The following is a 27,907-nucleotide window of genomic DNA, read 5'->3' as shown; positions in this document are numbered from 1 at the left end:
TTTACTTTATTTTAACATCATTGTTTTTAAAGTGTTGCCATGGTTTAAAGTGTTACATTGAGAATGTAAGAGTTGTGTGAATGGTCATAGAGCTAGTTTGTTTCAGAGACAGAACTTGGAAAATAGAATATAGAGAGTTGACCAAATAACTCTGCCCTTTACATTGTTGGCATAAGAGTTTTGAGAACTTCATAAGTTCACAGAAAAATTTTGGCATTAATTAAAATAGTGTAATATAGCCAAAACAAACAAAGAAACAATTAGTTGCTACCTTATGCTTCCAATTAAATAGAAGTATCCAAGGCATCTAGATGACTCCGCAGTGCTCAGAATGTGGAGCCTGAAGTCCAAAAAACTCATTTTCTTAAGTTCAAATCCCATGTCAGCTAGTAAGTAGGTGACTTTGGGCAGATCATTCAATCCCATTTGATTCAATTCCCTCATCTATAAAATGAGCTGGAAAGGGAAATGGCCAACAACAACAGTATCTTTGCCAAGAAAACTCTAAAAGGGGGTCATGAAGAGTCAGACACAACTGAAAATGACTAAACTGAAGCCAGATAGATCATGAAAGAAGACCCTAACAACAATCAGCCTGTTTCTGACCATAGGCACTTTAGGATAATGGAAAATGCAGTAGGTCTGCAATCAGAGAATCTGTCTTCAAATCTTAATGAGACTATGTGATCACTAAGTCCTTTCTAGCTCTAAGAGCTATGATATTTACTGAAGTCATGACTTACGTTTTTAAGGTTTTAAGATACATTAATAATTCAGTTAAAGTAGAATAATAGAATTATCAATTTACAAAGTAAAATAATATTATAGGCAATTGAGTCTGATTTCATCAATTAAAATATGAGGAAGATGAACCATAGTGAGCTTAAATGATTTGACCAGTGTCTCCTAGGACATTAATGTCTTGTAAAGGATGTAAACTCAGGACCTTCTTACTCTTAATTTCAGTGCTTACCCAAGGATATCTTTCCTCCCAATACCTAAGTCTCCTAAATAACTTTCTCATATGTATCTATGTAATAGAATTTGTTCCTAATCAAAGAGATGTCCTCCCCTTAAGAATTAGCACTATTTCCACATTTTGCATTTGTCTGACAATACGAAAGGAAATTAACTCTTTCGAAAAGCATCCTTGGCTTACCCAATCCATTTCTATTATGTTTACGTTGATTGGAAGCCATCTAGTGGCAGAGAATTGAAATTGTCCAAAAAGCACATGTACAAAGTTTCTGATAACTCATTTCTTTAAGTAGATCCTGAAATGTTAGATTTAAAGGTGGAAAGAATCTTGGGAGTGACCCAGCTTCAAACTACTAACTTTAGTGAGGGGGAAACAGAGATTAAGAGACTTCATGTATCTTGCCCAAGACCATACATGTCATGGGACATTTCTAAGGTCACAGACAATAAGTTGTAAAGTTTTGATCTAAATCCTGCTTCCCTGATCCCAAATCTAATTTATTATTCTACATGTGGTTTTAAAATAAGAGCTGCAATGGCATAATTTTTCTTTATCAATATATTTTTAAAGATTTGCAGTCAGATTTCTATCATCTTATTATTAATATGCCTTTCTAAGTTAATCACTAAAACAATTGTACTTTTCATAATAATAACAATAGGTGGCATTCATATAGTACTTTAAAGTTTATATATTATTGTACCGATATGTCATTTAATCCTAAAAATTTCCTGGTGAGGTAGGTGCTATTCATAGCCCCATTTTATAGATTAAAAAAATATTTGGAAGACAGATTAAGTGACTTGCTTAAGTTCAGTCAGACGGTAAATATCTGTAGATGGAGTTGTACCTAGATTTTCCTAACTTAAAACTCAATTTTTTAATCCATTGTGCCACTGGGATTTTAAAAAATATCTTAGAATTATTCAATTGTTCAGTGGAACCTGTCTGTTCTCTCTCTTTTTTTAAAAAGGGAATTTATTTTAGTTACTATCATTACTAAAAAAAAAAAACAAAAAATTGCATCTAAAAGAGGTTTTAAGTTATAGCTGTTAAATGATTATAGTATTTAACAATTCCCTGTGGGAATATGACCCATCATAAGCAGAACCTCTATGACTCTGTGAGTATCTCTTTCCTACTGCATTTGTCAATCTCATTATTTTCAGGACATTGAAAACTCCTTGGAAAGAAGTGATGGAAAGAAAAGAGCTTTAATTTTTTTGACTTCATTTTCATTGAGGAAAAGTTGAGTGATCCCTTTTGATGAGCAGCCATGAGGCACTTAAGGAAAATAGAGGGGAGAAGTTGTCATGTGTATTCTCTGCGGGGACCTCAAACTTTTTATTTTTTTTTAATTATAAAGCATTTTATTTTATTTTATTTTTATTATTTAATAGCCTTTTATTTACAGGATATATACATGGGTAACTTTACAGCATTAACAATTGCCTCTTGTTCCAATTTTTCACCTCTTATCCCCCCACCCCCTCCCCTAGATGGCAGGATGACTAGTAGATGTTAAATATATTAAAATATAAATTAGATACACAATAAGTATACAAGACCAAAACATTATTTTGCTGTACAAAAGAATCAGACTCTGAAATATTGTACAATTAGCTTGTGAAGGAAATCAAAAATGCAGGTGTGCATAAATATAGGGATTGGGAATTCAATGTAATGGGTTTTTAGTCATCTCCCAGAGTTCTTTTTCTGGGCATAGCTGGTTCAGTTCATTACTGCTCCATTAGAAATGATTTGGTTGATCTCGTTGCTGAGGATGGCCTGGTCCATCAGAACTGGTCATCATATAGTATTGTTGTTGAAGTATATAATGATCTCCTGGTCCTGCTCATTTCACTCAGCATCAGTTCGTGTAAGTCTCTCCAGGCCTTTCTGAAATCATCCTGTTGGTCATTTCTTACAGAAGAGTAATATTCCATAATATTCATATACCACAATTTATTCAGCCATTCTCCAACTGATGGACATCCATTCAGTTTCCACCTCAAACTTTTTAAATAGGGGGCCAGTTCACTGTCCCTCAGACTGTTGGAGGGCCGGACTATAGTAAAAACAAAAACTTTGTTTTGTGGGCCTTTAAATAAAAATACTTCGTAGCCCTGGGTGAGGGGGATAAACGTCCTCAGCTGCCGCATCTGGCCCGCGGCCTTAGTTTGAGGACTCCTGCTCTAGGGATTCTTTCAAGAGGAAGGAAAGACCTTGTTTGCAAAGGGCAAATGATTCCCAGCATCAGAAGGTCAATGTTATTTGAAATAAGCTACAGGAACCCAAATCTAGCTGGATTTTTTCCTATGCTTTCTCAAAAATAAGGTATATATAAGCAATCACTTGCCCTGATCCTATAAAGTCTACTCATGGTGGATTCATTTGCAATCTGTTCCAAGTCTTGTCTTTTCTTCCCCAACAGCAATTCTTGCATCCATTCCTTTTTGTCTACTCAAATAATTACCACTTAAGACCAAGACTTCATTACCTTTGGTCTGGACTATGGCAATAGTCCTACTAATTGTTCTACCCAAATCAAGTTTCTTTCATGTCCAATCCATTCTCCATTCAGATGCCAAAGTAATTTTCCTAAAGTGCAAATTTGACATCACTCCCATACTCAATAAATTCTAGCTACAAAGTACAATGCAAATGCGAAATCTTACTATTTTAGTATTTATCCAATTGTAAGTTCCCTTAGCAGTTATTTGCTAGTCAGCCATTATAACTATATCAAAACAATAATATTTGCCTAGAAAATGGATATGCAGATTGGTATGTTAGTTATGTTCTGAACTCTTCAGTGGCATGTTTGATAAAATACATACTTTATACAGAATAACTTACAGGATTACTTTTACAACAGCAAAGGCTTCATATCCAAGAAGAGCAATTATCAATCAATAAACATTTATTAAACACCTCTTATATACTAGGCACTGTGCAAAGTTCTAAGGGTAGAAGAAAGGTAAAACATAGTCATTGCTCTCAAGGACTCACAGTCTAATAGGAAGACAACATGCAAATAACAATTTCCAAGCAAGCCATTTACAAGATAAATTGTAAATTATCAATTGTGGGAAAGCCTGAGAATTAAGAGGGAGAAGGGACAGGCTTCCTATAGAAGTTAAGATTTTAACTGGGATTTAAAGAAAGTCAGGAGGCAGAAATGAGGTTGCATTTTGGGCATAGGTGATGACCACTGAAAATGCATAGGGTCAGAACATGGAGTATCTTGTGCAAGGAAAAAGGAGGCCAGGATCACTAATTCTAGGTGTGTGTGTGTGTGTGTGTGTGTGTGTGTGTGTGTGAAAACATAAATTATAACAAGACTGGAATAATAGGTAGGGACCATGTTATGTAAGACTTTGAAGTGGAGAATTTTATATTTGATCTTGAGGGCAAAGAGGGAGCCATGGGAATTAATTGAGCAAAAAGGGGTTGGCGTAGTCAGATCTATACTTTAGGATGTCAGGAAGTGACTAATTATCTTAATTATCTCTTATAAGCTAAATTCTGAGAGTTGCAATGTACCCATTTGTTCAATAAATAATATTTGCTAAGAATCTACCATATAAAAGACACTACTAAACCCTGAGGATATAATGAGGGGAAAATAGCAGTTCTTGCACTTAACAGAGCTTATAACTTTGTGAGGAGGATGACATATGCAAAAATAAGCAAAATGCAAGGTAGGCTATAATGGTAGAAGGAACAATTTACATAGAGTATCTTAGAAAGATTAAAGAAGGAAAATGATCATTTTTACTTAGGGATAAGTAGAGCCAGCAGGCTAGGATGAGGCTGGGAGTTAGAGAAAAGTGGAAAGCTCCATGGAAAGGGTGATGGTAGATCTGTACATTGAAAAAACCATAAAGATTTCAATAGGAACAGATGAAGATACATTTCAGGCTTGGAAAAAATAGCCTGTCCAAATATATAAAGATGGGAGAGGGCATATAAGGAATATAAATGTGTAAAAGGGAGAACAATGAAATGAGATTATGGAAAAGTCTTTGGGAGCCAGATTGTGGAAAATATTAAATGTCAGCTTTTAGAGTTGATTTTTTATTTTATAACCAATAGGAATGGAGCCACAAATAAGTTTCTGGAACAGAGGAGTAGCATGGACAGGACATATTTTAAGAGAATTATTTTGGCAACTGTTTAAAAACTATACTAGAAAGGGAAAGAGTGGAGGGATCACAGATGGTTAGGAGACTTTTATAGTGATTCAATCAAGAAGTTTAGAGAACTTGAACCAGATGCTAACAATGAAAGTAGAGAGGGTGAGGATGAGGTGGCTAGAGTAGAAGGAGCTGGCCTGGAAATAGTTTTATAGGATTTGGGATACAAGAAAGAGTTAAGTGTCAAAGATGACTCAAGTTTCACTCAAGCCAAGGTAACTACCATTAAAAAGAAAGTCGGTGATGGGGAATGTTTATATAAGATGTTAATGAGTTTATTTGTCTGTATTTTGAGTTTGTGTATCCAGGTAGGACATCCAGGTGGAAATGCATAGGTAATTTCAGGAATTATAGCTCAGGGAGCAAGCAAGCCAGAGTTGGCAATATTTTGAATGTTAATCTAATTCTTGAAAGTATTTAAGTTAATCATGGCCATAGACACTTTTATGAACCTCTAACAATTCTTATAAAGGATAACTCTTTTGCAACACCATGCCCATGAAGTAATTCCTTAGTGACCTTGAAGAATTCATTTTCCTTTCAGTAGAGTCTAAATCATATTGATACCCTTTCCCTGAATCATGTCATTAGTTAGTGTCTGAGCTGGGATCTGAGTCCATTTTCCTGAATCTGAAAATATGGGAGGAGGGGAAATGGAGCTATCCTGGGATCCTGGAAACTTATGTATTTTTCATATTGTGATCAATAAATGATAAAGGAAAATACCAGTTTAAGCGACTATTTTAATTTGATAGTACTACAATTAATACTGCTGTACCTTTTATCCTGAGAAGTTTTCTCTTTCTTCAATGCAAATCATTTAAAATACACTTTTCTGGGCCTAGTTCTAATGGAAATTGGGACATACAGAGGAAGGGCAGTGGAAGAAAATAGAATAAGAGAGCTATCTGACTCTTACATCTCATTCCAGTGTGGCTTCCAAGCCCTTTATCCTCCTTCTGGTTCCACCCAAATGAAAAATTATGGGAAGGGATGTTGATCACTAGACCATCAATTTTGAGTTAGAAGCCATTGAATTCCAATATTTTATTTTATTTCATTTTATATATATATATATATATATATATATATATATATATATATATATTTATTTATTTATCTTCAAAATCAAAGATTATATATATATATATATATATATACTACAATTACTTTTTGATTTTGAAGATAAATAAAACCAAAGCTCAGAGAGGTTAAATAATTAAATACTTGCCCTTGGTTGTACAGCTAGTGAGTGTCTGAGTTGAGATTCATTTTCCTGGCTATAGCTCCATCTGCTTGGCCATTCTATCTCTCATAGTCAAAGACAGTAACTTTTATTGGCATTGGTAGCAAGAATTATTGTTATGTATGTATATTGGGAACCAAACAAGATGGTGTTCAACAAACCAGATGAAACCCCTCCATTTTTGAGTTAAATGTGGGGGAAATGGTAGCATAGTGGATAGAGCACCAGATCTAGAGTCAAAAAATTTCATATTTCTGAATTCAAAACTGGAATCAAACCCTTACTAGTTGTGTGACCCTTGGCAAGTCAAATGACTGGAATAAATCCAGTTTGCCTCAGGTTCCTTATATGTAAAATGAATTGGAAAAGGAAGTTGTTCTGGATTTTTACCCAGAAAATCCCAAATAGGGTCACGAAGAGATGGACACAATTGAAAAATGACTGATTCCCAACTTCAAACAGAGAGTGGTAGTTTCAGTGCTAAGAAACTCTGGTTCAATATTTGACATGGTTTAAAACTGAATCAATAGCAAAGTCACATTTACCATTTTGAATTATACGGTACTGCCAATACTAAAAATATACAACTGTCTTTCTTTTTTGCAGGTCCTGGCCAGCCTGCGTACTGTACGGAATAACTTTGCTGCTTTAACCAATTTACAAGACCGAGCACCTAGCAAGTAAGTTGTACTTCCCCCAATTCCCCACTGTACTTTTGAATGAATGTTTTCCTCATTTCCTTGAACCCAAGTTAGAAGATTAGATTTCATGGCATCATTCCATTATTAGCCAACTACTCAAATGAAGTCATATGACAACCATTCCATTTTCTATAAATACTTTGCAGTGATGGTTCCATGGCAGAAGTGGAACAATATGACCTCTGAACCCAGGGATTCCATCTGTCAGCAGTCACTTGGCTTGTTTGTCCTTTGCCCAGTTATTTAAACTCAGGGTAACTTTATATTTCTGACTTGCTATAAATTAACTATTAGTAATTGATCCTTTGAGCTCATGTCAATTCAAAATCAGATGAGCAACGTGCATGCAGTTTCTTTTTTTTTAAATTGTGATTTATATCATATTTTATCATGAAATTGCAGGGGAAAGGCTGCAAAAAGGCCTTTTAGAAATGATATTTTCTACTGACAATAAAATTCTTTAAAAGCAGAACTAATTTTTTTAGGATCAAATGAAAAAATTAGTTTGTATGCCTGAGTTCAAGTTAATTTACATGATTAAAAGATCCATTTTTTTAAATGACTTATTATGTAAAGATCACTAAACTAGAAAAAAATAACAAATGGAAGGTTTTTAAGTTAAACATGTATCTTTAAAGATCTGCCTAAAAAAAGATGAATAGGAAATTTAAATGTTCATCAGATTTATAATTAAAGTTATTGTAGTTTCACATTTGAGTTATTTCTTACTTCCTAAAGGAAGTATTCTAACTAGAAGAACCACATTCTCTTAGAAAAGAATGAAAATTAATCCTGACTATCAGATTTTACAATAGTTACATTCCTCTCTATAACAGAGAAGTCAAGTCTTTGTAGTTGTCACCAGTGCAAATAGCTTACTCCTCAAATGCCATGTATGGGGAGAAGATAGACAAAGAGTATTTTGTGATTGTTAAATATTAGCCAAAAGTAATTAAAACATTATATGGAACTTGAAGGCCTGTTATGTATGAGTTATATAATAATTATTAACACACATATACCATCCTTTGGAGGCCACTTAAAGGTTTGAAATCTGGGAAATCAGAGGGTTTTCTACCCATCCTTGTAAGCAAATGGAAAATTTAAGATTAGTGTACTGCCTGAAGCCTCACTCACCATGATCAAGAAAGTAATAACTTCCCAATTTTGCTAAATGCTAATGTTTTATTGTTTTTTGAGTTATTTCAATTGTGCCCAACTCTTCATGACCCCATTAGGATTTTTTTTGGCAAAGATATTGGAGTGGGTGACCATTTCCTTCTCCAGCTCATTTTACAGATAAGGAAACTCTAGCAAAGTTAAGTGACTTGCCTAGGGTCACAGAGTTATTAAGTGTCGAGGCCAGATTTGAACTCATGAAGATAAGGTGATTTATCAACTGCTCCAAGTTCGCAAATATAATATTAGTTTAAAAAAAATATTCTATCTCAGAAACTCATATCACATAGTGTGGGAATTAAGAAATTTACAAATGCTTTTAGACTAGCTTCAATCATGTGGTTGAGGGAAAATCATCATAGACAGGAAAATCTTGATTCAAGTTCAGTTATTTTTAGTAACTGTATAACCTTGGATAAATGCGTTAATTTTTCTGTATCTCACTTTCTTTATCCATAAAATAAGGAAGTTGGACAAGATCAGAGATTTTGAATCTATTTTGTTATTATTGTTGTCTTGGTAGTATGATCCCTTTTAGCAGTGTAGTAGCTGTGGACTCCTCAGAATATTTTTAAATGAAAAAAAATACATAGGATTTTAAAAGAAAGTGACTATATTGAGATACACTCTTCAAAAATTTTTACAAACAAACAAAAACCAAGTTCATGGATCCCAAGTTAAGAAACCCTGAACCAAACGATCTCTTAAGTTCCTTTCTGATTCTGAAATTTCATGAAAGCTTATCGTTAGACAAATGATAGATCTTCCAGCTGCGGAAACATAATGGCCCCTAGACTTTTTTCTTAAAAGATGTTTGAATACTTATATTCCATAAACCAGAAGTTTGGATGGTACTTCAGTTCCCATCTGCATTACAAGGACATAAAAATTTAAATAGAGAGGCACAACTTCTGAGTCTGGGCCATAAACCCACAATATAGTGGACCTAAATCTACTTGGATTAATTTTAAAATCAAGTTGCCTTCTAAGACAAATGAATACTTGCATTAGACTTTTTATGTTTTCCCATGAAAAGACCTCAACCTGTCCTAGAGCTGTTATCTAGACTGATAAGAAATCACAGACTCTCACACTGTCAGAGATGGATTGCCAGCTGCACCACATGGCAGAGTTTCCAAGTTGTTCTTGCCACCTGTTGGCCCAGAGAGGTTAACCATTAGCTGCATCATTGGAATGTTTCAACTATACCCTTGGATTCCACAGACAGTGGGAACTGTGATGTTCTCCCTTGTCTCATCCAACTTCTGAGTATACAGGAAGGAAGTCCAGGAAACCTGAAGTGATAACATTAAATAGTACTAAGGTTAATTTCTTAGCTTGCTTTCTGTTATTTTCTTCATTCTTTCCTTGTCTTGGTAGTAACGTTTTTTTTATGCTTTAAAAAATTCTTTTCATGGAAGTCTGACTGTTGTCTGGTGATGGGTTTCAACTTGGATTAAGAGAAGTTTAAGTTAGATTTTGTTGTTATTGTTGTTTCCCCAAACTGCTTCCAAATAGAAATGAGTTTCACGTCATTTTCCAAAAAAGATATGTGACCATGATTCAAAAGATCAACTTAGGTGACATCCTGAAATGTTAAAATATCAGGTGATTAAGTACTCGCATTCCCTGTGGTTTCAGATAAGAGTTTTATTTTAAAGAGAGAGAATGTGAAGTTAATTTTAGAGAGAGCAGATAGCCAATAATTCCATTTTTTCCCATATATAAGCTAATAATTCAAAATGTGTTTAGTTTAAAAACATGTATACTCCCTTTCTTAGAGGAAATCATCTCTCTCTCTTTTTTTTTTTTTTTTTGATTAATCAAAGAGTAGTGAAAAAATATCCATTGTTTCAGAAGGAGAAGTTGTTGATCTGACTTAGGCAAGCAGGTAGAGTGGCAGATTTGGAGTCCAGAAGATCTGATTTCAAAACCTACCTTAAATACTAGTTTTGTGACCCTGAGCAAAATACCTTCTCTTAGCCACAGTTTCTTCATCTGTAAAATGCAGAGAATTATACCACCTACCCTAGGTGATAGAAATCAAATGAGATCATATAATGAGACTTTAAATCTCATTAGATATGTTAAGCCACTATTGTTGTTATCAATATATTAAAGATAATGCATTACCTCTTGTATCAGTCAAATATATTTCAAAGAAATAGAAGTCCCATATTTGGGATACTTTAAATCAGATTTCCAAGTCACTTTTTTTTTCTATTTGACAAATAGATTTCCACTAGTGGCATTTGTTATTTCATATGAAGCTAAGGAAACCATCAGAAGTAAATCTTGGTATATGTAACAGAATTTAAATTTATGTTAAAATTAAATCAAATAAAATTTAAAAGGAAGTATAGTACTCTATAGATGAGGGTTTACATGAATTATGAGAAAAGGTCTCCTGAAAGCAGGGCAGAGTAAAGTTCTTGTACCGTTGCCCTATTTTCTAGTTATAATTCTTCTAGTATTCACTAAAAGCTTTCCCCAGAGCAACCCTATGGAACTAGGTAGTGCCTGTATTGTGATCCCTACTTAATGGATGAAGGGACTAAAGTCCATGGATTTCAATGAAAGAAATGACCCATAGTGTCAGAGGAGTCCCATGCTCTTCCTCATCTACTTCGTGCCTCCTGACATAGAGTACTCCTTGCAAGAGTATATTTAATAGTGTCTTCATATCAGATTCTTGATTTTATCCCCGTTCAGATGGTCACAGAAAGATTGGCAATATCAACTGTGGTGGTCATAGTCATTTTTAGTCATATCTGACTTCATGATCTTCCTTGAGGTTTTTTTTTTTGGGGGGGGAGTTTGTTTTTGGTTTGCCATTTTCTTCTCCAGCTCATTTTACAAATGAGGAAACTGAGACAAACAAAGTTAAATGACTTACCCAGGATCAAAAAGCTAGTAAGTTTAGATTTGAACTCAGGTCTTTCTGACTCTGAATCTGGCCCAGTACTCTAGCTATTGTCTCCCCTTGCTTCCAGCAATAGCAGTAGCTAGTAGAAAATGTCCACTAAACTCCTATCTAGTGCTTCATTGTGGTCTGTAGAGGTGACCCCAAGTTCTTAAAGCCTATAGAAGCAGAGATCTAAAGATCTTTCCAAGCTGGATGAATATTAGTGTAGGCCCAGAAATAGAATATGTCCACTTGTCACCCAAAAGTTAGTCTAAGTTCAGAGAGTATCATCACAAGATGAGTGGTCCCTGGTGATAAATTTATCATGTTTTAAGGGATTGTAGTTCTTTTATTGGCAGAGGTATTCACTTTTGCAAAACCTTGTATTCCAATTTTCTCTCTCTCTCCTCCCCCTCCCCAAGGCAGCAAAAAATCTGATATATATGATTTATTATGAGAACAATGATAATCTATTACATTCATATACCACTAGTAATTCAGCCATTCCCCGATGAGCATCCTTTAAACCATGAAATTTTAATAAATTGATAAGTATTTAAGATTTTAAATTTTAATCAATATGGTTAATTTTAAATTTAAATGTTAATCTCTTTTATTTTAATATCTTAAATCTTTAAATTTTGATAGTATTTCAATAGACCACTAGGTGGCATTATAGTGCACAGAAACAGCACTAGTTTCAGAATCTCAGCTTCCTGAGGTCAAATCTGTCATTAGACAATTACTAATTGTATGAACCTGGGCAAGTCACTTAACTCTGTTTGCCTCAGTTTCCTCATCTGTAAAGTGGGTGTAGAAAGAAAAGACAAACCTCTCCAATATCTTTGTCAAGAAAACTCTAAATGGGGTCACAGTCAGACATGACTGAAAAGTCTGAACAACAAAAACTGATTCTCTTTCTTATCCTATATATTTTCTTTTGCGAATCTAAAAACATTGTTCATAGAAAGAGTTACTAGGCTTCATCAGAATGTCAGAAGGCTCTAGGGTATAAAAAAGGTTAAGAATAGCTGCCCACAGTGAGACATTGTCTCTCTAATCAAGCTGTGGTTTCAGTTTGAATTATATTTAATAACTTCCCTGGAATGGATTGCTCTCCTAGATTTAGCACAGTGTTCTGTATACAGCAGGCATTAATAGATGTTTAATAACTTAATGAATGAATACACATTAACATCAAAGCAGTAATGAAAATTTACAGAGAAAAAAGGAAATTGCTTATTACCAGAAAGTAGTGTAGAAACATTCTGCGGCCTGCTCCCTTTTTATATAAATAGAAATTCTAGATTTTCTCCAGGAAAAAAAAATCTAGAAATGTTTCTGCTACCTCAATTGAATGCAGTTTAATAAACATTTATTATAGAACTAAGCCAATGATAACAATTTTTTCCTCCAACAAGTCTTTAGATGACAAGTACAGTAGCTTTTGATTTACCATATGTCAAGCATTATAAGACCTAATATTTTCCTATTTTCTCATGTTAACATGAATTGCAGTGTAGAAATCAAATAGAGACTTTACTGATTACAAGAGAAAATATGATTTAAGTGAGTCTATATATTCTAATCCCACTGTAAATTTTAGATATGCTAATCTAAAAATAATTCTTAAACTAAAATACCATCATTGAAATAACTCGGAGAACACACATTGCCTTTTAACACATATTTAATCCTTAATTTTGTTTTCTTTCTCTCAGAAGATCACCCATGTGCAACCAACCATCCATCAACAAGGCAACTATAACAGGTAAGATTGATTTCTTTGGCTATAATATACAGTACGTAGAAAGAAATTTGACCTCCCAAAGTCTGGTGTAAATTTTTTTTAAAACTTGAATTATGCAACAATTCTTGAAAATTAGAAGCAAAAAGCTGCTTCTTTCTTGCTTTATTATTTTTGCTTCTGTTTTTTACTATTTGAACTGTTTGAGTTATTTTTTTGGAGGTGGTATTTAGGAATCCTTGTTCACTGAAATTCTTTATATGTGTACTTTTATTTTTCCTTTCATATTGATATAATTGCTGCTGACTTTCCAACAGATGTATTTTGAAAGACAGAACTAGTCTTGAAAATGATAGGTCTGGTCTTGGTGTCATTGTATATACATATATATATATATGTGTTGAACTATGAGGAATTTTGGCTTAATGAAAGCATATGAGCAAAAAAGTTGGTGTGTCAGAAGACAAATGTCCCTCTTTTTGATGTTTCCCTACTATATTAATGATATCTAATTTTTGAGTAGTAGAAGGTAACTTTTTAGATTGTTCTGGGTTTGTGTCTTTAGAGGTTAAGAGCAATTTAAACTATAAACAAATTTAAAGTTGGTGATGTTTTAGTGTACAACTATGAAATAGCATTTTATTGTCTGCCAAGTAGATATTATGTGAGAGCCTTCATTCAAATATATCTCTGACCAAAGCATGAGTTTATTAGAAGCCTTTTCTAGTTCTTTCATTTTGAAGTCCTTGTTAAGTTATAAAACTTGAAGTTCTTATTATTTTCTTTTGCTATTAAAAATTTATGGAATAATATCATTCTTTTGCTATGTGTTATAGACTTCAAATCACAGCATTCATATTTTACTGTACTTAGGAGAAATTTATATTTATAGCAAATATAAATTTTAAAATGAATCCAAGTGAAGCTTCTTGCTTTGTTTTGGCTTTTTATTTTTGTCATTTTAAAGGAGGAACAGTAGTTATAGGCAATAAGGACACATAATTGAGACAGAATACAGAAGTCCCTCCCATTTGCTAAAGAATAATTGTGTAGATGACATGGTGTAGTGAAAAGAATGCTGGATTTGCGATTCAAGGGCTTGGTTAAAATCCCAACTTTCTTGCTTATTACTTCTTATGTGACTTTGAATAATTAATTTCATATATGGGGGCCTCAGTTTTCTTATTTTTCAGAATGAGAGGATTGTATTAGATAACCTTGAAGACCGTTTCTGACTCTAAATCCATGGCCCTTTGGTTGTTAAGAATTAATTACTCATGTGGGTTCTTCACTGGAGCCAAGGAGAGACTTATATCCACTGGAAACTTAGCTACTAACTGAATGCTCATTGCAGGAATATGTGATAGACAAGAAGAAAACAGATTAATATTTCAGAGTAGCCTCTGGCTTCTTTCTTTCTCTCTCTCTTTGTTGTGGTCTCAGGTACACTGGACTTAGCCTTGTAAAAGAAGCCTATTCATTATGTTGTTCTGGAGATGCTTCTATCACTGCTGTGAATTTACTGTGATCATGGCCATAGCTAACTTTCCATTTGATAGGGGAGGGATACAAATAATATTTCCCACTATATGACTTAAGGACCGAGTCCCCTCATATCATACCTCTAAATTCTCTTCTGAGGTAAAATGTGAGATGATTGTTACATGTATTCAGTCATCTATAACTTAGGGTGAATGAAGGATTTGAAAGTAAGTTCTGTTAGGAGCTAGAAAATATTAGAGGTATTTAAAAGATTAAGCTTCCCTTGTGTGTTTTAAAATAGTATTATTATTATTTATTAAGTATTACACATGGCAAACATACTTTTGTAGAAAGCAAGCTATTCCTGTGTTGGCCTAGAATAGGAGTAAAAAATTAAAGTACATTTTGAAACATGAGAGGGCAGCAAAGAATAACTATTGGTAGTTGTTCTAGAGGCATGGAACAATGCCAACCTGATTTCAAATTGTTCCCTTAATTCTTTGAAGTCAATTTTTTTGAGCATTTCTTTTTTGACTGATTTTAACCAACAAAAATCATTATTTATCCATTCTACATTATCCTATGAGGTGATTATTAATATGACCTTTAAGATAACAAACTAGTCCCAAATATATTATTATTCACACCTTTCTTCATTATCAGATTTTAGAATAAAAAGACTTTGGAGAGTTTTTAGTCCAAGGGCTTGTGTGCGTGGATAGGTGGGAATTTAGATGGGGGAATAGTTGCCAGTTTATGAAGCCTATGGAACTATCTCTTAATAATGTTTTTAAATACATAAAATAAAAATAAAAGGCTTTCAAAGGAAACAATTGTGTTAAGATTAAATTATCATATGTGTATATATATGTATATATGTATATTTAAGTTTATGAATCCTAGGTTAAGAACCCTTAATCTAATCCATACTTTCATTTTATTGATGAGAACACTGAAAGCCAGAAAGGATGAGTTACAACATAACTAATTAGTGGCAAAACCAGGAAGAGAGTTCAGGTTTACTAATTCTGAAGCTATGGCTGTTTGCCCAGCACTGGGCTTCCTCTCTTTAAAATATTTCTAAATATTAAGATAAATAAATAAAATATAAAAATAAAAACATTTCAAGGGTCACTTTAGACCCTTGAAGAACTAAGAAAAAATATTCATACAATATGTGTGTATGTGTGTGTGTGTGTGTGTGTGTGTGTGTGTATGTGTGTGTGTGTGTGTGGAGAGAGAGAGAGACAAAGACAGAGACAGAGACTGAGGAGACAAAAGCAGAGATGAGAAAAGGTTGGAGTTGGGAAGAGCCAGTATGTGCAATCCCAATCTTAATCTATGAAATCCGGATTATGGAACCTATTAGAACCTGCTTTGAAGAAATGAATCAGTTTATCATTACGTTGTTTGAGAGCAGTGGATTAATGAAAATACTTCTAAATGTGTAATATTATTTGTGGGCTCATTGACTTAGAGCTAGAGGGTACTATTTATTCCAACCATCTAATTTTGCAGATATGGAAATGAAGTCCTTGAGAGATGAAAGGATTTCTACAAGATCACATTGCTAGTTAGTAACAGAAACAAGTTGAAAACATAGGTCTCAGAATGATTCATGGTATAGTAATTTTTCTGCTACATTATGTTGATTCAAATTAGAACAAAGTTCTTTATAGTTATGTTTCTCAGATCTTACAAAACACTGTTGCCTTGTAATTTATGTAAAAGTGCATTATATACATGTTATTCACTTTAGACCCTTGAAGAACTAAGAAAAAAATATTCATACAATATGTGTGTGTGTGTGTGTGTGTGTGTGTGTGTGTGTGTGTGTGTATGTGTGGAGAGAGAGAGAGACAGACAGAGAGACAGAGAGAGAGGAGACGAAAGCAGAGATGAGAAAAGGTTGGAGTTGGGAAGAGCCAGTATGTGCAATCCCAATGCTCAGCTTTTGACCTTTGGTATGTTTTTTTCCACAGGGAATATAAATATATGATTTCTCACTCTTCACTGGTGTAGGAAGTTGGAATATACAGTAACAAGTATGTCAGACATAATAGGTTCATAGATTTAGAGCTGGATTTGACTTCAGAAATCATTTTAATCCAATTCCTGCATTTTCTCTTTTTATATTCTCCTTTAGGAACATAGATCATAGGATCATCCCAGCTCTAGGAAGGTAGGGGACCCCACAGACTCTAATCCAATACCTTCATTTCAAGGATGATGAAATTGAAGACAAAATACTCAGAGTCATACAGGTAGCAATTATATCAAAGGAGAAATTTGAAAGCACTTCCTCTGAATTTGGAGCTGGAGTTTGTTCCAAGATCACTCCAAAATTTATCTATTCTCCCTAGTCCTTTTTTTTTTTTTAATTACTACATTACAAAACACCTTTTAAACATCTCCACCAGGGTAGTTTAATCATTTTTTTTCAAACTTAACATATCCAATATAAAACACAGTATTAACATAGGTTCTTCATTGAAGTTAAATAGTGAAACTGACCCTAGATTCTTAACTATACCAGTGGATCAAAAGCATTAGCATCTTCCAGTAAGCTGGTAAAATGCGAGTTTGGGATCTGGAAATGTACTTTATATCTTTCATTAGAAGAGGAGCCTAGTTACATACAGATGGACTGGCAGATTCAGAGTAAGGTGCTTCTTTGGCCATAACAACTCTGGAACACCATCTTTCAAGTCATGAATGGCTTATAAATCTATCAGTAGAGGAAGTATTCATATCAATGAAACCATGGCAATTTGAAGTATAAAGCTATTATTATATTATTATGTATCCCTCTTTCTCATCCTTCCCTCAAGGATAATCTTGGTGTGATTAAAAAAATATATACTCAAAACCTCATGTTTTCGTAGCACTTCCCCAGAACAGCTTAATGAAGTAAGTAGTGCAAATATCACTTATCCCTGTTTAACAGATGAGGAATCTGAGACTCACAGAGATTACATGACTTGTCTTGGTAATATAGCTAATGTCAGAACCAGGAACCCAATTCTTGTACTTGTTCCACTGCATCACACTATCTGAATATATGATAGTAAAATGAGATCAGAGATGAAAAGATAGGGTAATAATGCACTCAGTGACAAATATGTAAGAGAGATTCTCAGGAAAGTTTGTAAAGAGAGAATACATGAGCTATCATGATACTATATTTGAAGGATTTAGAGCTAAAAAAGGACACAGAGATAAACTAGCGCTATGAAAGCATCATTCCAAGTGGCATCAAATACCAGCAACCATTCAATCCAATTAGAATTTATTAAGTTTCTACTACTGTTTGTCAAATACTCTGCTAGGTCTGAGGGATTACTACAGAAAAAGCAGAACAATTCTTGCCTTGAAGCTGCCAGCATTCAATTAGAAGAAAACAATGTATATTTAGGCTTACTTTTTGGATTCGATTCCTGTCACCAAAAACTGATGAGTATAGGATGTGCTGGAGTTTAGTTGTTTTTGTTGTAATTACAATTGAGGAAGCAGTTTGGAAAGAGACCTGATTTCTTTTTTTATAATAGTTTTTTTTTTCAAAATATATGCAAAGTTAGTTTTCAAAATTCACTATTGCAAAATTTGGTGTTACATGTTTTTCTCCCTCCCTCCTCATCTCCCCCCCTCCCCTGGACAGCAAGTAATCCAAATATAGGTTAAATATATGCAGTTCTTCTAAACATATTTCCACATTTATCATGCTGCACAAGAAAAATCAGAACAAAAAAAGGGAAAAAATGAGAGGGAAAAAAACCAAGCAAGCAAACCACTACAACAAATACTATATTGTGATCCACATTAAGTCCCCGTAGCTCTCTTTCTGGATGCAGATGGCTCTCTCCATCACAAGTCTATTGGAATTGACCTGAATCACTTCATTTTTGAAAAGAATCAAGTCAATCACAGTTGATTATCACATAATCTTGTTGCTTCTTGCTTCTCTTGGTTCAAGTCACTTTACTTAACATCAGTTCATGGAAGTCTTTTCAGGGTTTTCTGAAATCATCCTGCTGATCGTTTTTTATAGAACAATAATTTTCCAGCCATTATGGGCATTTATTAAGTTTCCAGTTCTTTGCCACTACAAAAAGGGCTGCTACAAATATTTTTGCACATGTGAGTCCTTTTCCCTTTTTTATGATCTCTTTGGGATACAGACCCAGTAGAGATACTTCTGGAAGGGTACCTACAGCTTGATAACCCTTTGGGCACAGTTCCAAATTACTTTCTAGAATGGTTTGGATCAGTTCACAACTCCACCAACAATATATTAGTGTCCCAGTTTTCCCACATACCCTCCAACACTTATCATGATCTTTTTCTGTCAACATACCCAATCTGAGAGGTATGAGATGGTACTTCAGAGTTGTTTTAATTTGCCTTTCTAATCAATAGTGGTTTAGAACAATTTTTCATATAACTATAGATGGATTCAATTTTGTTATCTGAAAAAAAATTGACTATCAATTGGAGAATGACTTGTATTCTTATAAATTTGACACAGTTCTTTATACATTTTACAAATGAAATCTTTATCAGAAATACTGGCTGTAATGATTTTTTCTACAGCTTTGTACTTCCCTTTTAATCTTGTTTCTGTTAGTTTTATTTGTGCAAACTCTTTTTAATTATAATCCAATTTGTCCATTCTGTCTTTCATAATGTTCTCTAGTTCTTTTTTGGTAATTAATTCCTCCTTTCTCCAAAGATATGTTATCTTAGCCAGCCTGAGAGGTGTGAAGAGGTATCTCAGAGTTAGAGACCTGATTTCTAAAACTAGAGGACTTCAGTTCAAATCCAACCTCTGACTCTTACTACTTCTATAACCTCATCAAGTTACTTCATGAGCTCAGACTGAAGTTACTTCATCTATAAAATGAGGAAGTTGGGCCAGATGGTTTCTGGGTTCCCTTGAAATTTTCATCTATGATTATTGTCATATCTTGACTTGTGGGGACACGAAATATATTCTATGGTTTTTAAGCGGAAGGAGCTAACTTTTAGAATAAATGCAAAAGGAAGAATCTTTTTGTTTTTGAAATTGCACTCATAAATCATGTGATTTGATAAAATGCATGAATACTTCCACAGAATACACTATTCATTAGTTATATTTCTAACATTTTGCAGAAGCAACTCCATTTAATTTACTAATAAACTTTTTCTACTTTTTTCTTGAAAAACTCTGATGATATTTTGAGGAAATAAAGTTACATTAATTAGAAAATACAAAACAAAAAACTTAGTGACTTCTTGACCAGGAACCAAATGTCCATAAGAGTCTTAGGAAAATCTCCCCCCCACCCCCTTTTTTTATGTCTCAACTATTTAAACATGTGTTCTTTTGGTGAGGGTTGGGAGGGAGAAGAGCAGCAAAGCTTTCATATAATAATAAAAAGGGCAGCAGATTTTCAAGAAAGAAAAAAAATTAAAAGTCATAGATATAATTAAAGTAGAATATTGTATATCACTTTAAAAGAGAAGTGTTAATAGAACTCCTAACATTTAACACTGATTGAGCAACCCTTGAATATATATAGAAAATGAATGAATGAATTCAAAGTAAAACTTTTTTTTTATTAACTTGTTAAAGAATTTCCTTAATCTAATGCCAAAAGAATCAAATCTAAGATTCTTTCAGGTGCAAATTCCTCTGAGCTTTATGTCTGATAACTGATTTGAGATTATCATGAAGTGGTCACTTGTATTTGAATTTGGATTATTCAGAGTTATAATTATGTAAAATATGGTAATTAATTCCAGTGCATGGAAATATGCAGTGTGAATTCAAATACTGTGAGCACTTCATGATATTATTTATTTACACTAATTGGGAGGGTTTTGTTATGAGAGACAGTATGGATAAAGCACCTGGATTTGAATTCTAAACTAGGGTCTGGTATTTACTAGCTTATGCTAGCTATGTACAACTCCTGTTATCTTGAGTCATAGTTTGCTGAACTACAAAATGGGAATGATAACACTTATATTTCCTGCCTGATAGGATTGTTGTGAGGAAAATAGTGTTGTTGTTTTTTTTAATATGGAATAAGACAAGCATTTTTACAACAAAGTACATTTTAAGGCATGAAATACCATGTTAAATATGAGAAGGTACTGTTGGTTAGTTATTTGGGGCAGATGATTCTTTTTGGAATGGAAGATGGAAGCTTTCTGCTCTTTGGTTCTTTGATAAGTTTCTTCATGAAACATTACTGCTCTCTCTTGAGCAAATCTCTGACTGGGGACTGTGGTGGGGGAGACCATGGTATAAATGCCTGCTCATTGACAGAAGGCAGTTAGGTAAATCAAAGTCATGGACACTTATTGAGAAGAAAAACAAGAGCAGCAACTTTATGGAGCTGTTGATTAGACATAAAATAAAGCCACATTCCTATGTCATTTAGTTCAGTATCAAATAAAATAGGAATTCTCTGAGATCTATTGTGACATGTTGTTTTACCTCATCTTAAAAAAACTACTAGTGAGTTAAATTGTAATAGAAAAAAGGCAATTCTGTACTCACAAGATTTGGGTCTCAGCCCCACATCTAGCAGTTATTGGAAAGCTAAGTGAATATCAGCATTCAGTTCTCCCTTCCAAACCTGTTTCTTCATCTGTAAAATGGTAGATTTTCTTTTATTCATTTCATAAGATACGAATCAAATGAGATATATGTTAGGCAAATTGTAAAAGTTTATATAAATATGGATGATTAGGTTGTGAACTATTATTTACTCTGATTTAGCTTGGTTGCCATTGAGATTTAGCACTAGACTAGGAGGTCTTATGTCATAGTGCACATGTGAAGAACTTCACAAACTTCTGATGATTGTGATTATGTTTTCATATCTGTGTTTTGAAATATTGGTTTATGGGACTAGCTATCCAATCAGTTCAACTAATTCTTAAGAAACTTATGTTATCTTCAAGTTTCTATACTAGTTTCTAGGGATATAAAACCAAAAGTGGGCCCTGTCCTCATGGAAATTACATAGAATGTAATCTATGTACATAGATGAGAAACTACAAAATGTTTATAAGGGGAAGACAACACTGATTACTATGGTCATTAGCAAAGGCTTTGGATAAAAATGACATCTGTAACCATGAAGTAAAACATTTGAACCATGAACTAAAACAAAGATTTGGGAGACAGAGATATAGGAGGAAAGTGGACTAGGAGTGGGGAACAGCTTTCACCTTAAAGGCATGGAGGTAAAAAAACAGAATGCCAAGTTCAGGAAACAAAAAGAAGAATGTTTGACTAGAATGTAGATAGCATATAGGGAAATAAAATGAAATTAGTGTGGAAAGGTAGTCTGCAGCCAAACTAAAGAGAATTAAATGCAAAGTTGAGGAGTTTTATTTTAACTTAGCTATTCCAAGGGGGGGTCATTGAAAATTTTTTAACAAGAAAGTATCAGGGAGAGATCTATTATGTGAAGGATGGATTAGGGAGGTGAAAGTCTGAAGCTGAGGGACCAAAAGAAAAGTGTTACAATGGTGCAGGCAGAGATGATGAGGTCCTGAAATAGTGTTGTGTCCAGATGAGTGGGGACAGATTCAATTGATATTATTTCAGGTAGAATGGACAAAAATTTGACGATTGATTATACATAGATGATGAGTCAAAGATCAGAGTTTTAATGATTACTGCAGAAATGTGCTCTTGGGTATCTAGAAGTATAATAATACTCTCAATTAAAACAGAAAAGTTTGGAGGAAGGGTCTGTTGGGGGAGAGTGAAGACATAAAGAAGGCAGTGTTCTAATATGTTGTTTGAGATGTCTACAGACACCTAGGTGGAAATGTCCAGAAGACTACTGGTAATGTGGGAATAGAGCTCAGAAGAAATATCAGGGCTAGATTGAGATCTGGGAATCATCTGCATGGAGATGATAAGAAAAATAAGGTTTTATCTGTGCATTCTTGAGCTTGTGACTGAACAGTTTATAATTTCATTTTTTTAATCAGCTTCCTATTTACTGATTAACTAACCACAGACACTACTTAGCTTAGAAGCCTGGGCTTTGTCCCAGTTGATACTTTTGCTATACCTTCTGGATGACACAAAGTTAGAACATGGCCTTGGTAGGCCTAAACTCCTTCAGTGCATTCATTGTAATCACTGGCTTATTGTGCAAGCTGAGAAGGCACCAAGACTTCCTGTACAATGTACATGGTGACTTCTAACCTCTACTTAACAAAATGAGGCAGTTGGGATAACTGAAATATATGTGCAAACTTTTTGAGATTATTAAAAATATATACAAGATGATAATATTATCATTGTTATTCCCGTCATCATCTCCGTCATCACCATCGTCATTCAAAATATGTGTCTGGTTCTAATTGGATGAGTTTATCCTCTCCTCCTAGACACAAAGAAAGAAAATTAAGTATCATGTGCCTGCCCTCTGTGGAGGGGGCAGTTTGGGAAATTTGATGTTTAGTTACTGTGTACTTTTTGTCTTCTCTGACGTAGTACGGAGTGCTTTAAAAAAAAAACCTGCATTCTTTAATCTCTCTTTTATCCACAAAATTTCCCACCCTTTTTTAATTTCTTACAAAGTATTCTGCACATACAGCATGCTGAGAAACACAATGACTGTGGTGGGGCAAAACAATTCAAATGGTTCTTTGTCCAATTTTTTTTTTTCCTGATGTTTTCAGTATTCTCACGATGATTGATGTTTGCATTAAAAAAATTAACTGTTAATATGATGAAAGTTTCCTCTCTTATTTCACAATATTAAAAATGTCGGAAACACAACTGTGGGCATATTAAATTTTGTTTTTTTTACTTTGTTCTCTTCCTCCTGCTTCAGTTCTTAAAAACCTCACTCCCTTCCTTCTCCTTCCTTCCAAATTTCTACCTCTCCTTTTTCTCTTCTCCTTCCTCCCTCCTCCTCCTTCCTCCTTCCTCTTCCTCCTTCTCCTTCTCTTCCTCCTTCCTTCCTCCCTCCCCTTCCTCCCTTCCTCCCTTCCTTCCTCCTTCCTCCCTTCCTTCCTTCTCTCCTTTCCTTCCTTCCTTCTTCCTTCCTTCCTTCCTTCCTCCCTCCCCTCCTCCTCCTCCTTCCTCCCTCCCTCCCTTCCTTCCTCCTCCCTCTCCTCCCTCCCTCCTTCCTTCCTCCCTTCCTTCCTCCCTCCCTCCTTCCTTCCTTCCTCCTTCCCTCCTCTCCTTCCTTCCTTCCTTCCTCCTTCCTTCCTTCCCTCCCTCTCTCCTTCCTTCCTCCCTCCTTCCTTCCTTCCTTCCTTCCTTCCTTCTTCCTCTCCTTCCTCCCTTCTTCTCCTCCCTCCCTCCTCCCTTCCTTCCTTCCTTCCTCCCTCCCTCCCTTCTCCCTCCTTCCCCTCCTCCCTTCCTTCCTTCCTTCCTCCCTCCCTCCCTCCCTCTCTTCCTTCCTTCCTTCCTTCCTTCCTTCCTCTCTCCCTCCCTTCCTCCCTTCCTCCCTTCCTCCTTCCCTCCCTTCCTCCCTTCCTTCCTCCTTCCCTCCCTCCCTCCCTTCCTCCCTTCCTTCCTCCTTCCCTCCCTTCCCTCCTTCCTTCCTTCCTTCCTTCCTTCCTCTCTCCCTCCCTTCCTCCCTTCCTTCCTCCTTCCCTCCCTTCCTCCTTCCTTCCTCCTTCCCTCCCTTCCTCCCTCCTTCCTTCCCTCCTTCCTCCCTTCCTTCTTTCTTTCCTTCCTTCCTTCCTTCCTTCCTTCCTTCCTTCCTTCCTTCCTTCCTTCCTTGACTGTGGTAGGGCAAAACAATTCAAATGATTCTTTGTCCAATTTTTTTTCCTGATGTTTTCAGTATTCTTCCAATGACTGATGCTTACATTAAAAGTTATAATTTTATAAAGAAATAGCTCTTCTTTCACTACTTTAGAAATACTGGAAACAGCCAATTGGCTATATTAAGCTTTTTTGTTTGTTCGTTTTGCTCCTTTCTTCCTTCCTTCCTTCCTTCCTTCCTTCCTTCCTTCCTTCCTTCCTTCCTTCCTTCCTTCCTTCCTTCCTTCCTTCCTTCTTTCCTTCCTTCCTTCTTTTTTCCTTTCTCCTTTCCTTTTTCTTCTTTCTTCCTTCTCTCCCTTCTTCTGTCCCTCTCTTTCTCTTTCTCCTTCCTTTCTTTCTCCTCTCCTCTCTTCCTCTCTCCCTTTCTGCCTCTTTTCCTTTTTCTTTTAATTTTCCCTCTTTCTCCCCTCCCTTCTTCCTTTCCTTTCTTTCTTCTTTTTTTCTTCCTTTTTTTTTCATTTCCTCCTTCTAAAATGATAAACTTTTGTCTCTGAAGTCATTTGCTTGTAGTTTACCTTTGTCCTCTTCTTTGGAGAGAACCCTCATCTGCCAAGCCATATAAAAGAATCAATTGAAAGAGTAAGAAATATTTAGCTTGAAGAAGGGAAAACTGAAGAGAAGCATGATTGCCTCCCAAATATTTGAAAAGCTATATAGAAGAGGGATTAGATTTGGCCTCAAAGGATAAAACTAAGACAAGTGAGTGGAAGTTATGGACAGGTGGCTTCAAGTAGAGACTTTGTGCTATTATCAAAGGAATTCATGTTTCGGAAAATGGGTTTGAACTGGATGGCATCTGGTTTAGCTATTTTTGCTCTAGTATTTGGTGATTCTCTATGTGCTTTGGGTTGGGTGGGGGAAAGGAATGATGGGGGTGGTGGTAAAGAAGGAGGTGGAGAGAGGAAAGGAATACACAACTCAAACCCTTCAGAAGTTGCTTGACATCTCAAGGTCTCTTCCAAATAGAGGATTCTCTGATTTTGAAATCTTCTCTCCTGACATGTATATGTCAGCATGACTGCAGCTGTCCCCTCATCTACCAACTATAACCATTGTGGGAGATAATATTGGAGTAAGCCATCCTCTTCAAATACTGAGTACTTCAGAGGTTGCAACATTTTTGGAGAACTGACCAAAGCAAGACTTCTTGCTCAATTTTCAGGGTCACTTGAGTTGCTGGAAATGATAATCCTGAGATCAGTTCACTAGTTGACTTGATTAGCCCAAGTAAAGCTTAATTTTTTTTTGTCTTTTAAAGCTTTGGGGTTGGTGAACAATTTTGTACTTTACACTTATTTCAACACTTAAAGGATCAGGGGATTGCAGACTTTGAATTGGAAGATACCTCATATTCAAACCTCCTCATTTTATAGATTTTACTGAGGCACAGAGAGCTGAAATTACTTTCTCAGCGTCACACAGATATAGGAAGCAACACAGGCAGGAAACCTTGATTTCATAGATGTTCAAAGGATCATAAATATAGAGTCATGAACCTTACTAGTCTACCTTCCTTTACAGATAAAGAAACTGAGGCATAGAGAGATTGTGACCTGCCCCAAAATCACACAGCTATAATTTGACCCCAGCTCCTCTGTCCCCAATTTCAGCATATTTTTCACTCTATCTAGACTTCCTCTATGAAAGCAGATAACAAAACTTCCATATAATTATTCAGTAAATAAGGCTGTATTGATAAGCCACTGTTCTTAGCTAGGTTGTCCTCAAACTGACTGACACATGAAGGTTGCCATTGCTAGATGCAGAACTTTCCCATCTTGATAGGATTCAACTTCATTTAATTTACCAAGAATTCTTTTAGTGCTTTTTGAGCCTGGCATTATGCTAGACATTGGAGGTATGAAGACACCAGAAAGATGTGTGTTAAGGGGAAAAAGGGGTTTATATCTTCTTGAAGTTTACAATTTTTTTCCTGAAGATGTGCCAGAATTTATGCTATCTAATCCTAGCCTCTGCAGACCAACGATCACTTCCATTTCAAGTTGAGGCCTTGCCTTTCTTCTCATGGAGTATGTACCTCAGCATCCTACATGTGTTTATGATTGTTTCTTTTGGTCTCGCCCTGTCTGGGCATGAAACTTCCAAGGCTACTTCCTTGCTTCACCAACCCCCAAATGTAACCACCCTTGACATGCACACTGTGAATAGTTTTATTGTTCAAACTTTAAGGGTTTTAATTCTGTTGTCTATTGCTATTATTTTTGATGCAATACCACATGGATATCTTCTCCTTAGAATGTAAACAGGGATGTCTATATAACTCAGCTAGAAATGTTGGGACTCAGCACATAAAATATTTGCTTTAATTAGACTTTCTGATTAATTTTGTGATGTTTATATAGAAAGAGCCAGATTCTCGTTCTTGTGAAATGAGACACTATCCTTGTTTATATCTTCTTGGGAATTCTGATGGTTCTTAGGATGAGGGGAAAAGCAGGAAGTTTAAAATCATAAGATCTGGTTTCAAATTCAACCATTTAGTATTATTGTGTCTTTAGGTAGGTCACAATACAGAACTCTTAATCTCAGTTGCCTTATCTACATAATAGAAATAATAATACTTTCATTACTTCTTTCACAGTCATTTTGAGGTCATTTTATTGGATGTAAAATGAGAAGATTGGCTTAAGGATATCATACTTTCCTGCTTTAAATATGATGCCTTATTAAAAAATAGCTAATACTCATATAGTATATTAAAATTGGAAAGCACACAGGTGTATATATATGTATACTTATATATACATTCTTGTGTGTATATATGCAAATTAAGCATTTGCATATACATATATATATTTGTGTCTGCTATATAGAAAGAGACAGAGACAAAAAGAGAGAAAGAGCAAGAGAGAAAAAAAAGAGAAAATGAAAGAGATGCTAATTTGGTCAATTACCTTGTGAAGAAGTCAAAGTAAATTATATCCTGCTCCCTATCTCTCATCCCTCCTTGCCTCTGCTGGGGGGGGGGGGGCAGCCTATGAGGAAAGAAAGGTGTTAAGTAAGTTAAAGGTCATATAGGTGATATGTTGTGGAAATAGGATTAGATTCCAGGTATATTAACTTTAATTCCAGTGTTCCTTTTACTTCCCATACTCCCTAAAGTAAACTTGGGAATAAAGGTGGAAGACATCAAGTAGTGAGAACATTAAAAAAAAATTGTAATTATAGATTTAAGGTTGAAAGAAGTTTAGAGATTACCAAATCCAATAACTCTCTCCTTTCCTTTCCCTTCATTCTAAAGAAGAGGAAATTTGAGGCTTAGAAGGATTGTATGATTTGACTCCTAAGCATATAGGGAGCCAGTAGCAGAAGTAGTATTTAACCATAGGTTCTTTATATCCAAACCCAGCATTCATTTCTCTATTCCACATTGCTCTCCCTTTATTCAGCGTTAGGAGAGAATTTTATAGAAATTAGGTATCAAGTAAGGAATTTGATTTAGAGAATTGGGTAACTTCTCAGGTATGTCTTGCCTGTGGAACCAGAGAGAGAAACTACTTCCTTACAGTGGCAGAAATATCACATAGCTAAATCAAGGGGTATTGTCCCCCCAAATCAAATCCCTCAGATATACAAGCTGTCATTGAATTTTGCACTTTTCTTAGATACTTCCAAGTATATCCAACCATATCATGGTTCTCCAAGTCCCAGT

General features: G+C 35.0%; 1 protein-coding gene across 7 annotated transcripts in view; it reads left to right on the top strand.

Annotated features, from left to right (window-relative positions):
* Window positions 1-27,907, top strand: part of PDE4D (phosphodiesterase 4D) — a 1,062,771-nt gene that overhangs the window by 848,369 nt on the left and 186,495 nt on the right. For all 7 annotated transcript variants that reach the window (XM_031948468.1, XM_031948542.1, XM_031948614.1 and 4 more), the window contains exons 4-5: window positions 7,031-7,104; window positions 12,931-12,980. In XM_031948468.1, the coding sequence (XP_031804328.1) occupies window positions 7,031-7,104; window positions 12,931-12,980 (124 nt within the window). The remainder of the gene's footprint in view (window positions 1-7,030; window positions 7,105-12,930; window positions 12,981-27,907) is intronic.

The sequence above is a fragment of the Sarcophilus harrisii genome, chromosome 1 (assembly GCF_902635505.1).
Source record: "Sarcophilus harrisii chromosome 1, mSarHar1.11, whole genome shotgun sequence".
NCBI lineage: Eukaryota > Metazoa > Chordata > Mammalia > Dasyuromorphia > Dasyuridae > Sarcophilus > Sarcophilus harrisii.
Note: the sequence above shows the minus strand (reverse complement) of the source record. Positions and strands in the feature narration are given on the sequence as shown.